The sequence below is a fragment of the Phragmites australis genome, chromosome 19 (assembly GCF_958298935.1).
Source record: "Phragmites australis chromosome 19, lpPhrAust1.1, whole genome shotgun sequence".
Lineage (NCBI taxonomy): Eukaryota > Viridiplantae > Streptophyta > Magnoliopsida > Poales > Poaceae > Phragmites > Phragmites australis.
The window spans coordinates 9,561,431-9,578,654 of NC_084939.1; the positions used below are offsets into that span (position 1 = coordinate 9,561,431).

Sequence of the window (17,224 nt, forward strand, 5' to 3'; positions counted from 1 at the left end):
CCAGAAATGAGAGGTGAACTGAGTGCCTCGATCAGAAATGATCTTCTTCAGAATTTCATGAAGGCAAACAATTCTAGTGAGGTAAAACTTCGCATATTGCTTGACTGAATACACAGTCTTGATAGGAAGAAAATGAGCGGACTTTGTCAATCGGTCCACAATGACCCAAATTGAGTCATAGCCTTGCGAAGTCCTCGGCAATCCGGTAATGAAATCCATGCCGATTTCCTCCCACTTCCAGGAGGGGATGGGCAAAGGCTGGAGCGTACCGACCGGCCTGAGATGCTATGCCTTGACCCTTCGGTAGACATCACACTTAGCAACATATCAAATGATTTCTCGCTTCATGCGAGTCCACCAAAATCTGGGCTTGAGGTCTTGGTACATCTTCGTGCTCCCGGGATGGATGGATAGCAATGAATCATGAGCCTCATCCAGAATTTTCTTTCTCAATGCCTCAACCTTCGAAACCACTAGCCGGTTCCCAAACCATAGAATACTCTAATCATCTTCAGAAAAACACGTGGCCTTGCCTCCTTTCATCTTATCTCGGATTCAGACCATGCCCTTGTCATTCTTCTGAGCTGCCTTGATTTCATCCAAGAGGGTGGATTTGATCTCCAAATTTGCAATAAATCCCTCCGGAACCATCTCGAGTCCAAGCCGTCGGAAATCATCACAAAGTGTGGTATTCCATGCTCGACCTTAAGACAATTGCATCAAGCCCTTTGACTCAGTGCATCAGCGACCGCATTCGCCTTGCCGGGATGATAATGCACTTCCAGTTCATAGTCTTTGATCAACTCAAGTCATCTCCTCTATCTCATGTTCAGGCCGGCTTGAGTGAAAATGTACTTAAGACTTTTGTGATCTATATAAATACGGCACAAATTGCCCAACAAATAATTGCGCCAGATCTTCAGACCGTGCATAATTGCCGCAAGCTCTAAGTCATGAGTTGGATAGTTCTCTTTATGGCGCTTCAACTGACGTGAGAAGTAAGCCACAACTCTGCCATCTTGCATAAGGACACATCTGAGACCTATGCGGGAAGCATCCCAATAGACGTCGAAGCTCTTGCCCACATCAGGCTGAGCAAGAACGGGAGTAGTCATGAGCAGTTTCTTCAAGGTCTGAAAAACTGACTCACAGTCACTTGATCACTAAAATACACTTCCTTGCTTCAATAGCTCAGTCATTGGATTGGCAATCTTGGAGAAATTCTCGATGAACCGACGGTAATAGCCCACAAGTCCGAGAAAACTCCGGATGTCGCTGACATTCTTGGGTTGAACCTAATTGAGCACATCCTGCACCTTGCTTGAGTCGACTGCGACACCATCTTCAGACAATACATGTCCCAGAAAAGTGACTTCCTTGAGCCAGAACTCACATTTGCTAAGCTTGACATAGAGTTGGTGATCTCAAAAGCGGCCAAGAACAACACGGAGGTGCTCTGCATGTTCTTCCTCAATTAGTCAATTCTGTTCTTGGATGCACTGTTGCTGCAGATTGGATGTCTCCCCTGCTTTCATTTCGTGGAGTGGCATCATGCTCTGTTGGTTCTTGGAGTATATAAGAATGTCGTCGACGAAGACCACAACAAACTTGTCAAGTTCCTCCATGAACACAGTGTTCATTAAGTACATGAAGAAAGCCGGAGCATTAGTCAGGCCGACTGACATGACGATGAACTCATACAACCCATAACGGGCCGCGAAAGACGTCTTTGGAATATCCTCCGGTCGGACCTTGATTTGATGGTAACCCAGCCTCAAGTCAATTTTCGAGAAAACTCGGGCACCGGTCAACTGATCAAACAGAATTTCAATCCTAGAAAGCGGATACTTATTCTTGACCGTGACCTCATTCAGCGGGTAGTAATCTGCACACATCCGTAGGGTACCATCATTCTTCTTCACGAAGAGTGCCGAGCATCCTCAAGGTGAGGAGCTCGAAAGTATAAACCCCTTCTCTAGCAACTCCTTCAACTACTTCTTCAGTTCTGCCAATTCATTAGGTGGCATATTGTAGGACCTCTTCGAAATCGGGGCCGTTCCGGGCAAGAGATCAATCGAGAATTCCATTGCTCGACCAAGCGGCATTCTTGGCAATTCTTCTGGGAAGATATCATAAATTCACACACCACCAGGAAATTCATGAGATCCGTGGTGGTGATGACCTTCAAGGCATAAACACAAGGATCAATGCCCTTAAGCTTCAATCGAACTCGGGTGCCTGACAGACCATTAAGGGTGATGATCTGCTGAGCACAATCTAGGAATGCCTCATTCTTGGTGAGCCAATTCATTCCCAAAATAAATTTCTATCCCTTTGGAGTCCATTACCAATAAATTTGCACCGAAGGGTATCTTGTTGATAATAACCGACGCTCTGGGCACACAGTGATTAACAGGAACCTTAACTCCGGGGGCATCTATGAGATAAGGTGTAGGGGTGGCACTAACTTTTAAATCGTGTTGCCAAGTATAACTTATCGCTATGGAAGAGTGCGAAGCCCCAGAATCAAAAAGTACAACTGCGGGAATGATGACAGAATTAAAACTCATACTTAATGTACCCATCAGCACATTGTCACCCTCGTGAGCTTCATCAGCGGTGGTGTAGCGTGCTCGGTCAAGCTTGGGGACATGTGAAGCCTAGGAGGCTTGCGGAGCGGGTTGAGTGGACGGTGGAGGCCTTGGAGCAGTCACCATGGCTCCGGGCTTCGGGTACGAGCAATCACGTGCATAGTGGACGACACAGTCACAGTTGTAGCACGGGCTGCCGGGGCCACTTGTCACACTCTCCTGCGGGACTGTGGGCCTTATAGGCTGCCCTTGAGGGGCGAAGAAAGACGGGCACCACACCACCCACATCGGCCGTGGAGCTGTCGAGGCCGACATGTGAGATGGTGGAGATTGACTCTCCGTGCGAGCATGTTGAGAGCTCCCGCCCATGGAAGGCGATGAAACCCTCTTGCACTTCTTCTCCTCTTGGTGGTTCTTTAACTTGAACTCCACTATGAGGGAGGTGCTCACAAGCTTGTTGAAATCGGCGAAATCATGTGCCGACAGCCGGTCTCTCATTTTGGATTTGAGACCGTTCACGAAGCGGTATTGCTTCCGCTCGTCGGTGTTGACCTCATCTTGAGCATACTGTGCAAGGTGGTTGAACATATGCACATACTCCATCACCGATCTACCTCCTTGCTTGAGGTTGATGAACTCGTGCCTCTTGATCTCCATGATGCCCTTAGGGATATCGAAGTCGCGGAATGCCTGACGGAACTCCGCCCAAGACACCTGGTGATTGGTGGGGTGCATGGCCAAGAGGTTGGACCACCACGCACCCGCCGCGCCTTGGAGTTGATGGGCCGCGAAGAGCGCCTTCTCGTGGTCCTCGCATTGAAGAAGGGCGAGCTTCTTCTCAATCGTCCTCAGCTAGTGATTGACGTCGAGGGGATCCACAGCCCGCGCGAAGGTGGGTGGCTGAGTTCAAAGGAAATCCCCTCCTCCATGAGGGGCTGTGTTGTGCGCGAGGGCCTTGAGGAGCGCAGTTTGAGCCTGGCAGTTCTGCTCAATCTGCATGAGCACATCCGCCATACTCAGCGGTGGAGGCGGCGGAGGGTTGCTCTCATTCGAGGCCTCAAGAAGTTCTCCCAAAGAGCCGTGGGTTCTCATCCTATGGTGACGATAAGATGCAAAGGTAAAAGTCAAATCCTGACATGTCAAAGTAGTATTAGTCGGATAACAATAGCAAGTGGTGCATTAACTCTAGCCTCTGTTAGGTGCGGAGAGTCCGTAAGAATTTGGGCAAAAACTTAGACTTAGACCTTGACAAGGAAAAATGTATGCTCAAGGGTATGGTGCAAGACAACAATGGAACATGAAAGTATGCTCGACCCTTATCTTCATGTTTCTTTCCCGGATGCATCTCTCCCCATAATCATCATAAGCATGCATACATACAAATCACCAATCATCACCCTTCGCGCGAAAAGAAAATGCATTCGCACGAACGGTGCTTGTGCAACTTGCCGCACAAGCGACGTTTCATACGTGGTTTTCCACGTATTCACTTCCCATACCGTCGCCTTACGGGACACCCTATGTAATCGTCACATGGGTAGATGACCATAACTACCATCATATGGTGGATGCTTATACGTTATTGCTAACATATTCATTTCCCGTACCTTCGCTGTACGGGAAACATTGGGCCCCTACCTCGCACCGGTTGAGCCCCCGATACTAACCGCTATCGAAATGCGTCAATGCAACATAATTATCCAATGCAAAAAAGGAAAAGACACAATGCATAAGCAAACAAGCAAATGTGCATCACTCAAACATTTGTTATACTTAGAGGCATAGTATAGCAAGTTCATTCATATTAATCATGAGGAGGCATAAAAGAAAAATCAAATAATTAAAATACATTATAAATTCTTAAGCATGCAACAAGTTATTACAATTTACAGCAAAAGAGAGTTAGGAGGAGACTAAAACCTGCTCAACTCCTAACCTGTAAAAGAAACTACGCAGTGGAAGACTAAAACTATACAACAAAAGCAGGATGGAGCCACATGCCCTTAGGCTCCATCACAAAAGCACGCCAACAGAGTAGGATGCACTACTCATGCCCCCCACCACCCTTGGTAGGCGTGAAGTAGCTAAAGACCAACTCCTCCTCACCTGCAAAACCTGCAGAGCAACTGAGTACGAAGGCACTTGCAAGACTTAATTCATAATGGGCAACTTATAATTAACCCGACTCCAAGGATCATGCATTTGAATGTTAGCAAGAAAACGGCCACATGATTAAGTAAAATTTACATGCAAAAGCAACTTAACACATACAAGTGTGAGCACCTAAATTTAACTAACAACAATACCACTATACCCTGCAAAGATCAACTATACATAATTGTAACTAGAACCATAACGAACATATACGTAACACGAACCATCTCCACCATAACCAACCACAATCTACCACAGAACTCTACGATGGTGCGCATGGACAGAAGACATGCTCATGACCGAGAGTGCGGCATTTCAAAATGTATTTACACCCTACAGGGGATACTCCTTTACCCACACGACCCGAGGACCATTCAGCCTGTGCCACCCGCTAAAGTGCACACAAGAGGTACTTGTGACAACCTTTCCCAATAAGCCCCAACAATTTGATACATGCATCACTCGGCGCGGAGGTATCTAGAACTACTCCCGGAGCAAAATAGATACCTCTTCCAAGCCCGCCCGCTCACACAGTCAATGTTCAAGCTCAAATGATCACAGCTACAAAGGTATTCGGCCCGCCTTACCATTAGATCGGTATGTGGTGAGTACAGTAAGTGCTTAAGCCAACGACGGCCAACGATCGGTGCTTAACCGATGCAAAATGGTCTACGGTATCCGGGCTCCTTCCTCGAACTACCCCGGAAACCTCCTTCAGGGCAGATGATACCCCTAACACCGCTCACATCTTGTCTCATGCTCACCACTCATCAACTCATCATCAATATCATTGTGTAAGTAATTATTAAGCCTATGCTCGCGAACGATGAAACATTTCACCGCTCGGCTTCTACCGTAAACCTATGCAATACTAAGCAACTCGTATCACATTTTAAGTTAGACATTAACATGATTATGTCTGGACTACAAGGATATGGATCAACAACAATTGAAGGAAAAGATCATGCATCTACATAGGTTCTACCCATCGTATTCTAACATCGACTCAAACTCATGCATACATACATAAAGCATATTTATCAATTTATCCATACAAGATCCAAAGTATTAGGATAAGTATGCTTAGATGCTTGCCTTGTTGCTCTGGAGTTTGCCTTATGCTACCTGCGCAACATTCACAAAATTTGGGGAGATGGGCGTCGTCTTCAATCACTGCCGGGTCACGCACCGGTTCTTCGCTCACTAGAGAAGAATGTATGCAATGATGAGTATGCTTGAAGTGCAACAATGCATGCCACAATATGTATAAAAACATGCAAGATGTGCAAGACACGAATTAATGCCACACTAAGCGATCTAAACGAAGTCGGAAAAAATATTAGGAGGCTGGAGTATCCGGGTTGACTTGGAGTATCCGGGTCCGGACCCTCCGGGTTAACCTCCGAACGGGGGCGCTCGGGTTGCCACATTTTTACTAACCCGGAGTATCCAGGTGGACTCGGAGTATCCGGGTTCCGGAGCCTCCAGGCCATCCTCCGGGTGAGGGTTCTTGCTTAGCTATTTTTCGTTTTAACCCGAAACATCCGGGTTGGTCCGGACTATCCGGGTTGTGCCGGACACTCCGGGTGAGGCTCCGAGTGAGGGTGTTCAGTTAAATCCGCCGGTTTAACCTGGAACCTCCAGGCTTACCCGGATTATCCGGGTGGAGCAAACTTAGACATTCTCAAAAAATTTCCCTCAGCTGATTTGACTCGCATGACAAATCTATGCTAAACATGTATATACCCTATCCAAAGGATTCTTGACCCAACTTGCCCCCTAAACCCTAATGATTTTTTTAATACAATTCAATGGGATTTCTCCTGTTGAACCCAGAGTATCCGGGCTACCCAGAAAAGTTATTCTCGAGGGGCTTTTTGGGTCGATTCGATTTGCGAGCCTCTCCAAGCCTAAGGGAAACATGCTAGAGATAGTTTAAGGAGTCTAGAACTCCCTCATCAACCTAGAAACATGACTTCATAGCTCAAATTTGTCCAATACATTTTGCTCCAAAAACTCAAGAACATCTAAAGAACTCAAGAACAACTCGATTCCTCCATGAAAACGAAACGAATTGGATAGATGAGTAGCTTAGGAGCTAAGGAACGCTTGGATACCACATGCATACCTTGGTCTTGCTCCTAGAGAGAGAAATCGAAGGAGTGAGAGAGAGGTGTGTGCTCCATTGTGCTTGGCCGGTTGGAGGAGAGGGAGCACGGGAGTGAGGGAGGGAGCAGGTGGGAGAGGGTGAGAGAGGGAGTGGGCTGCTGCCCAAAGAGAGGTGGGGGTGGTTGGCCCACATGTGAGGCTCACATGTTAAAGAAAATGGTCCGTTTTAACTGCAAATTTCATTTTTTCCCTCCTGAATTCATTTATCTTATCCAATTGACTTTAGATGAATTGCATTAGCATTCCAGATTAATTACACAAAATTAAAAATAATATTTAAGAAGCGTGATTATGCTTAATTGCGTAATTAAGGATTTGGGACGTGACAGGGGCGCGATGGTGTGGTCCTTGGGGCGGGGTTGGAGTCGTTGGGAGATGACCGGTGGCGCATAAGAGCTGGGAGCTGAGGGCAGCGACTTGTTGAAGAAGGGGCCGATTGGCGGCGCGTCGGAAGTAAGGATGGAAGGGCGATGATGCAGATGCGGGGCACCGAGAGCGCGGCAGATCGAGGACAACAATCGGGTCTCATGCGGATCCGGGAGGGAGCGAGCGGGGAGGAGGCGGCGTGGATCCGGGAGGGAGTGAGCGAGGAGGAGGCGGCGTCGCGTGGGGCAGTTACAGAGATCGGGGGAGGAAAGGGAGCGAGGGCGACGTGCGGAGATAAGCGGAGAGATATATTTTCTAAGTAGTAGAGATATATAGATGTTTCTCTTATCATAAAAGCATACTAAATCGACCGCCGGCTTAGTTCCTGATGGACGCACACCCATCGTCTTATCCTAGACACATACCTCCTCCACTCCAATCAGCCAGTAGTGCAACAAAGCCGGACCACATCTCTTCAATTTTAAGTCTACGCATAACATCAATAAGCATAGCACAATGACCGGCATGGAATTCTTAGTAATGTCTGCGATCCATGCATCATTGAGATCGTGGATATAATATGATTCCATATACATGTATCAATATAAGTTCACCATATACACGTATCAATATAAGTTCACCATATACATAAGTTCAATCATTTATTTCATGAATCTATTCATAAGTTATTTGTTTGAGCATTACGTCTTCACCGCTCTCGCCCCAATGTAAGAGCATTACGTCTTCCTGGCCATGCGTCACCCATCTAACAGATTTGATCAACAAATAATAGGCGACAACCACTCCTGACTCCCTGAGTCCCAACTTGCCATATTCAATTCTTGAACAAGTTTTCCTACATCTTGTAATTCTCAGAAAAAAAAAACGAGTACAGTGCAACGGATAGCAATCATCTTTTGCCCGTCTCCTCGACAAACAGAACATATCCAGAAACACCCTTCTTCACATGGAATAAGTACAACGGTTCTTTCCTTTCCCGTAGTGCCAACCGCCAGGCAAATGTTTTCAATGTAAACCATAAAACAGAAGCTCACTATCAAGAGCCCCAGCACCTTCAGGGTCCCATCTTAGGCCACATTCCGGCTGGTCATACCAAAACGGCGAAACAAAACATAACGGTACCACTCTAGAAACACCGATATGTTACCCACAACGCTAGTTATAAAACCTGATACACACGGACAAAATTGCGGTACAGCTTTACAGGTATGCAGGGAAGAAAGCGAATCGCTAGCTTGCTACAGTTCCTCTCAACCGGTTAGCAATGTGGAGGAGGTGATCAATGTTAGTTGCTGGGTAGTGTTGCAGCAGCTGGATGTTAGCGGTGAAGTCTCCAGCCAAGAGGCGCTTCCGGACTAGGATGAGCATGGCACAGCATATCCTCAGCAAGGTGTCCTACATATGAACATGCAAAGGTTTAGCCCCAAATTCCGAGGAAGATGCCCACAGATTTAGTTTGGAGGTAATTACATACCGGTGGACCTTCTGGATCGCCCAAGATTGCATCCCAGATATGTATACATACATTGAAGCTGAACTCCATTGTCAACAGTAATGTGATCCATCTAAATGCATAATATTGTGGGTACACCTATATTTTCAACAATCAATTATCAATATAAACAATTATTGCGGGAAGACATACTAAAGCAAATTAGTATTAATCCTACAATTTCACTTGGAGAAAGACAAAACACGTGTCAGATATTATCCTTCACATGCTTTCAGCATGCTGGTTGCCATGCATGCAAGAAATGCTGTCCCGCCAGTTGCTAAATACCAATGTATTCTACAGGTAGCTACACACTCAATACGATTTGCAATTTAATCTATCTTTATAAATGCAATTTAATCTATTTTTTATAAATGCAATTAAATCTATTGATCTCAACATTCAGGTTTGGCATCTTTGACGTAATCAGAAACCCTATCGGAAATCTCCAACACGTATTGTACAAATATAAACTTAACGTTAACGTTTAGATTGTTACGAATGTGAAGCTTGTATTAAACAGCCCAAAAAGGGCATATATGTAGTACAAAGGGGAAGAAACCCTAGAAAAGGGAAAATGCACTTTTACCCTTGACCCCCCATTAACGTTAACGTTTAGATTGTTACGAATGTGAAGCTTGTATTAAACAGCCCAAAAAGGGCATATATGTAGTACAAAGGGGAAGAAACCCTAGAAAAGGGAAAATGCACTTTTACCCTTGACCCCCCCCCCCCCTCTCTTCAAATGCAAGGCGTATGCAATAGCGTTGCATTTGAAAAGGATATAACGCTAAGCACTAGACTTAGGACACAATACAACACTAACAAAAGATACATCCAAATCCGACTCTATTTGTCATCATGGCATGTAGCTCTGGTGTGTCTTCTTCTTCAACCTAGAGTCTTGTGGCCGCCAAGAGAAGAGAAGGGCAGGAGCAACATGACGAAGGGTGACGAAGATGACACGAAGAGACGTCGAGTCATGCCAAGGAGGTCCGAAGAGAAGCACGATTGTCGGAGCACATAGCTTCAATGGCAACGGCGGCCGGAGCACAAGCTTCAACGACTCAATGGTCGGAGCACATAGCTTCAACGACACAATGGTCGAAGCAAATAGCTTCAATGACACGATGGTCAGAGCACATAGCTTCAACGGCGCTGGAAAGTGATTGGCCAAAAGGACGGCCAATCGTAAAAGAAAAAGTAGCAATCGGCTGATTGACAATGATTTGTGGATTAGCATGGCACGAATGAACTCAAAGATTGAGTGCAGCGGATTTGGAATGCACGTAGCAGAACGAATACTCTAACTAGACTCGCATACTAGTAGCAGCGACAAAAGTAGCAGGCAGAGCAGTAAGCATCACCACGGTCAAGCAGATCAAGCAAAAGGATGGAGAGCTGATATGGATGGAGGCAATAGCTGACGGCGCAGCCATGCCCTGCCCACCATGGGAGAGATATGAAGGCGGTGGCCAAGAGGAGAGGCCTCTGGCGGTAGGCCGGAGGGCGGAGACCGGCAACTGAGCAGAGGCGGATCTCCAATAGCGGGGTGACGCAGATCCAGGCGAGGCAAGCATGGGTCCGTCAGCTGTGGGCCCTGGCGTTAGCGGATCCGGCGAGGAAGACTGGCTAGCGGGCGCGGGAGGGCAGCGTCCTTCAAGAAGCGGCACACTGCGGCCATCTGCGAGCACGACAGGGTAGCGGATCCGAAAGCAGGAGGCCAGCGCGGAGGAGGCCTGACGACGCATCGGGGATGGGGTCCAACACATCAGGCCAGTGCGGGGTGACTCCCGCGCAGCGGGCGGAGATGACTGGCGGCTAAGCACACCGCCGTCGCATGCCACTCGCTCGGCCATGGTTGCTCCTCGTTGGCCACCGGCGGGTGCGGATCTCTAGCGGGTGGGGAGGCAGCAAGACGGAGGGCGGCGACGCGTCCGCACGTCGAGAGTGGCGGGCCGGCGGGGGTGGCGGATGAGGCAGGCGACACATCCACGTGACGGGAGCGGCAGGAGTGGTGGATGAGGTAGGCGACGCGTCCGCGCATCGGGAGCGGCGGGAGTGCGGCGGCCGCCTCCCTCTCTTCTTGGAGGGGCGCGACGGCGAGCTGACCGTGTAGGCAGGCCATGGCGTTGTCCCGCTGGAACAGCATGACCCCTTGCGCGGATCCGGCGACGGGAGGGCCGGATCTAGTCGGTGGCGCCGGAAGGGAGCAGGGCGGTCGAGCGCCCCGGCAGCATATCCGGCGAAGGGCAACGCATGCGAACGGGGCTGGAGCACAACGGAGCTTGCTACTGCTGCTGTTGCTTGACAATCTACAACTATACTACAGCTAAGTGGCCACCCCTGGGAGTGGAGATTGCTCCTCCTGGGGCAGTAGCAGCGGAAGACGATGGAGCTTCGGTTTGGATCGAGAAGGACCTAGAGCCCTGATACCATGTTACGAACGTGAAGCTTGTATTGAACACCCCAAAAAGGGCATATATGTAGTACAAAGGAGAAGAAACCCTAGAAAGGGGAAAAGACACTTTTACCCTTAACATAGATAAGCTGTTTACCCACTTAATCTCAACATTCAGTTTCTGCTATTGATTTTACGTGGATAAGATCTGAAGGTCATGGATGATGAGATGTGTAGTTTCAGCTATTGATGCAAAGATAAGAACTAGTATAAGAAGTTTCACTCGGTGCAGTTCTCAGTTCACCCTCAGCATGACACATGCTTAATTAGGAAAATCATGCAGTAGACCATTTTCATCCCACAAAATACAGCAATTTATATTACTTGCCACCAGAAAGCTAGTACTGAATATTGCCTACCTTTGTAGTGACCTCCATATGACGCCATAGCTCTTCATCATGACGCTTCAAGAGTTGAGATAACTTTGAGAGTGTAGATCGAATACCCACACTGCTATTGTCAAGATGTTTGCAATAATTATCTCTAAAGCCACTCAATAATTGGACAAAGCAAAAGTAAGTGTCTGCTTCTGCTGCGGCCTGTATTTCCAATAAGGAAGTGAAGAAGAGAGATCACACCTGCAATCAGGAAAAAATGAAAAACCACGATAAACAGAAGAAAAAAAACCTTACCGAGTTGCTTGTGTCAGGGTCATTCTTGAACACGTAAAATAGAGGTGCCAAAACTTCATTCATCCCTTGCACATATCTTATGCTAGGGTTTAATTTTGAGAAGATAATGAGAATACGCCTTAAAGATTCCTGATATGGGTTTAAATGATTAGTTCAAATCAGTTTATATTTGTACAATAGGTAACTGTAAGAATGAAGAACATTGTAAACACTGAATGAGAACCTGGTTAGACTTGGCTGAGAAAAATGGCATATCTGGATGTGTTCGTTTTACATCTCGGTCAATCTGTTCTAGTATCTCTGACTCCTGAAATATATATTCAACTCATGAGCATGATGAAAGCATAACCATATTCTGTATTCACATTCAGGCAGCACATAAACCGTTCAGTGAACATCAAATGTACAAGTAACATAAAACCTTGAATTGAATATAAGTGTTGGCACATCATTCAACAGGTAAGTTAGAAGAACCAACTTTTCTATGTTTGTTCCTCGCCTTTCATGACACTCTTTCTTTTTTGCTAGAATAAATAAAAGGATTGGTTCAGCTAAACCACACAACTTCAAAGCTAGAGACCAAATGCAACATGGGAGTTTTAACCATCTCCAATGAAAGAAAAATAAGGTCAAACTGGTGCAACCATGGAAGATAGTGGCGTTGGCCTGTTGCACATGCACTACACAGTACACACATCTCCCAGACATGAGTTGTGCAACTAGTGTTACAAATCCCACAGGTGGGCCAAGAAAACAACGTCTTTAGGAATCTGCTCCTGTTAGTCCTAGGCTGGAACTTGGTAGACCTTTAGTGCTAAATCCAAATTCAAGTTAGCCAAAAGCACCAACTTCCAGAGAAAACGGGACAAAATAATTTAAGATCCTTTTTCTCCAAGTTACAAAATATATTATGAAAACATGCACAAACTCTAGGAGATAATAAGCACAAATAGCCCAAAAAAACACTGGTTTTGCAAACCATGCATACAACTCTAGTTTCTTGTAATAGCACAACGCTCACAGAATAATTCAATGAAATAGTACCTGAAAGTATTGGTTCCACAAGCTAGATCTACCAAAGCTTAAAGGGTGCTCTTCATTAGTTACTTCTGATCTTGGGAGTAAGCCAATTCTTTCGACTTTTAATTCTTTCTTTCTCGACGGCTTTGATTCCTCGATTCTCCGTAATTTTTCTGACTGATCAGTGATCACACAAAGGATAGTGTCAGAACACTCACATAACCAATTTAAGTGCCCTAAAAAGAACCAATCACTAAAACAACATTTCTGGATTATGCTAAACATCATTTCTTAAAACAACTCCAAATAATAAGATTACGGCTCGATAGAAATAACGGTGTTGTTGGGTACATCTCTTAGATGATTCACTTTTGATATAAGCCTATAACTGACATATATAAGAAAGCTACGAAATTATAGCTAACATTACTCCAGTATGACCAGTTGGCTTTCATACTTTGGGGTACATTCAAGGTTTATTTGCAGGCAAAACAACCACAAAACTACTCTCTTACCAAACAAGAAGCGGACCTTTTCTAACAGCTCCAAATACTGTCCTGATGTTATAGGCTTAGGTTTAGTTCTTTTCTTTGGCGGAAAAAAAATACTAACTTGTGCAAACATAACTAGGACTGATAGATCATCATTGATTGATAGTTGAGACCGGCAATATCAACTTACAGGATTTAGAAGAAACTCTTCTTTGTATGCGCTATACTGGCTCCGCTTCTTTTGTAACTCATGAGGCCATAAAGCATGATCAGTTGGCAAATATACCAAGAGAAGCTGCACACTATAAAGATAGTAGAATAAATTTCTTGTGTACAGAGGTAGCTAGATACAAAAATCAATGTTTTTTGTTAGACGAGAATATCAGCAGATCGTAGATTGCATTCTTGAACCTTTGTAACATAACACACATGGTAGAAGAAATTGGGGTCAGTGACAACTGAGTACTGCAATGCTTAATCTGTAACTATCAAATTTAGAATATCAGTTTAAGCAATTTCACGGGGGCACAGATGATTTACCTGTATATGAAAAGATGTAAACAGATATACCCATGAGGATAAGGTTTTTTCAAGGTTACGAAAGAATAACATAACTTTTTGAGAGTTGTACCAAACACAAGGTAGGCAAGTACATAGATCATAGCCCAGTCTGACCTACCTTCCAAGTGATTGGTTCAAACTATTAGTGAGCCCATGTATAAAGCATGACCCTGATGTTGACAGAAAATCTATCAAAGTCACTTCTTTACAACTAAATATAGGAAGATATCATGCTAACCAGACTAACAAAGCTGCGAAAAAATTGTAGGGGCCTCTATCCTATTCCAATTTCTGCAACTTTGCAGGCTTCAATTCCTAGACATAACACAAAAAATTTGTGCCATTTGTGGACAGCTTGTTTTTAGCCTACCCCAACTTGCTTGGGAGTAAAAGACTTTGTTATTGTTGTTGTGGACAGCTTGTTTTCATTAAAGGGGTCCATGCAGGTACATGGTGGAATACTCAATAATAGCACAAAATCGGTCTTTTAAGGTGGATGAACTTGAGCTTCAAGGGATATAGCTTAAGGATCTTACATATTTTTACACCATGGGTCATGTCATCGTTTCTTTTGGGAGCCATTTCTCTTGACAGGTGCAAGCACACAATCCAACTCGATTTCCATGTTCCAATTCAACCAGTGAAACTTGACATAGGACCAAGACATTTTCCCCTCCTCATTTACCTCACAACCCCAATCTCTCACCTTAAAATTATGCACTCTAAAGCAGAGCACAGTGGGTCTCTCTCTGGCTAACTTGCACAGGACAGCTGCATTAACATTGCTATTAATACTGTCCTTAAATTTCTAAATAACCTCCGATCAAATGTAAACACTAAAGCCTTCAAGCACAATTGAGAAATGGAGAACTCCAAAGTCCCAACTCTCAAGCAAAAAATTTCCGAGCACAGAGAGAACAGCAAATTACAGCAGCAGAAAATAAGGGAAGGGAACGCGAGTGGGGACCTTCCATACGACGGGTCTGACGCCGGCGCCGCCGTCCGGCACGCCGAGGCAGGCCAGCCTCCGTAGCTCCCCCATGTTCACCACCTTCTTCCACAGCTGCACCCACCCAAAAACATCCACTACAAAATCAGCCACACGCACCAAAACCCTAGCAATCACCCAGACCAAAACCAAAACCCTGTCCCACCCACCGCGGCCTTGAAGTCTGCGAGCAGGTGCGCCCGCAGGACCGCCTCCCCGCGGCCGCCGTCCTCCTCCTCCCCACCTCTACCCTTCCCCACCGCCTCCGCATAGGACGGCGGCGGCGGAACGGGAGCAGGCGGCGGCGGCGGCGGCCGGGGGGCTAGGTCGGCGCCGTAGGGGTCCGGTGGGGCCGGCGGCGGCGCCGGGGCCGCCCACAGCGGGCTGTTAAGCCACTCCGGCACCGCCCGCGCCTTCTTCCGCATCCCCTCTCCTCTCCTCCCCAAAGGATCCGTAGAAGCCGCTCGCCTCGCGCACGTGGAGATGGCGCCGCCGGCCGCGTGGGCGGAAGGGTCTGGAAGAATAGGAGGGGAGGGGAACTGCATAGAGGGGACAGGGGCGCAGATCTCGAACCTGCAAGTGGCGAGTTGCCACGCTTCTGCTGTTATTCTAGAGAGAGATTCTTCTTTCTGGAAATGTAGAGAGATAGAAGGGAGCACTGGTGGGGTCCAGTGGTCAGCGACAGCGTTAACATGGGAGGGTGGCAGGGCAGCGCCTCGCTCTGCTTTTTTATTAGGATACAAAACGCACACGACTCACACTACACTTAAACACACGATCGATCGGAGGCTGTTAGACCCTCGGTACGAGCACGCATATCTTACTTAATACACGCGTGTACGTATCATATGTTGCGCTTAGGACCTATCTTGGAAGCAACTGGGGAATAAATCCCTCGGTGAGACCCGAGTGGCAGCGCTCGCACCTGGAGCGACTGACCAACCGAGCTGCAGCTTGTTCTCACCTCAGTTCTGCTCTTGAGTGCGTTTGATTGTCCGAATCTCTTTTAACTTGATTCGATGGATGCGTATAATCTCATAGAGAAGCATATTTGATTGGTCATATCTACTGTTATAACTTAGCTCAACAGATTCAAATATATAGTCTCATCCTAGCCCGAGGGATGCAGGTTTTGCATTCGCTCGTGCAGATGATCCCATTTATTAGTATCACAAAATCATCTTCATACGAGTAACTAATTATAATCTCAATTCTTATATCCGCTCATGCAGCATCAAATTCAGTCAATCAAACATAAACTCAGCTCGAACTGCCCAGATAGATACAACAAACCAACACTCTTCTTGTCAACAAATATGACTCCGCTCAGACTGTTTCTCTCTCATCTTACTTATACGATGCATCTTTACAAAACCTCATCCGGGAAACCAAACACACCTTCAAATGCGGGTCAGATGTCCCCTACGTGAAGGGAGGAACCTGTGGGCTAGTAAGAATCTGGCGGAAAAATGACCAGGGAATCTACCAATAGCCCCGAAGGGGACCTGATGCGGACCTCTTGGGACACGTGTCAGTTCCAGTTAGAATAGTGCTATGCAAATGTACATTAACCGTAATACCCCTAGAATATCCTGGAATATTCCCTAGTGTTAAAAGGAATATTCCTGTAGATGATGGACACAAATGTAATACTGATCAAGTGGTTGAGATATGGCTATAAATACTCCCATCTGGCCATTGTAATAACGAGAAGGAGCAGTTATTACACTCATTGTTATGAGTTTACTGTTCATTATATTGCAATTAAAGATCCCAACATTTGGCACCATCCGTGGGGATTGAACCCACGACCATGTGGTAACCTCATGCCACCGAAGATTAGGAAGGGAAGAACGCAAGAATCTGAGGACGCCAAGGGGGGTTTGACAACACCATCGCAGCAAGGAGGAGCCATGGCGACAAGGGGTTGGAGCTTCGGGTGAGGCCCCCCGAGTTGAGATACCCAGAGTCGGTAGGGCTGCAGAAGGCAAAACCAAAGCATCCAAGGCAATTGCACCAGTCACTCAAGAGGATCAGGCAGCCGCATCGGATGTTCAGGAGAATCGCGTGACTACACAACATGTCCAAGGGGACCATAGAGCTGGAGCTCACGAAGGCAACACAACGCAGTACAAACACCAGGTGGAGGAAGTTAACAAGCAGATTTAGAAGCTACGTAAAGAGCTCATGTCTCTCCGTCAGTCCATATCCTCTCAGCAAGGGCCTTCGGGGGGACTCAGTAACAGCAGGGACCCAGAAGTGGCTCATCGGTGGGGGT

General features: G+C 46.4%; 1 protein-coding gene across 1 annotated transcript; it reads right to left on the reverse strand.

Annotated features, from left to right (window-relative positions):
• Positions 1-8,224: 8,224 nt before the first annotated feature.
• On the reverse strand, positions 8,225-15,603 carry LOC133900430 (uncharacterized). The gene is made up of 9 exons (XM_062341576.1): positions 15,117-15,603; positions 14,926-15,021; positions 13,588-13,692; positions 12,931-13,083; positions 12,110-12,193; positions 11,887-12,015; positions 11,614-11,793; positions 8,776-8,892; positions 8,225-8,696 (listed from the first exon to the last, which is right to left on the reverse strand). The coding sequence occupies exons 1-9, from the start codon at positions 15,489-15,491 to the stop codon at positions 8,532-8,534; spliced, it is 1,404 nt and encodes a 467-aa protein (XP_062197560.1). The 5' UTR covers positions 15,492-15,603; the 3' UTR covers positions 8,225-8,531.
• Between the last annotated feature and the right edge of the window lie 1,621 nt (positions 15,604-17,224).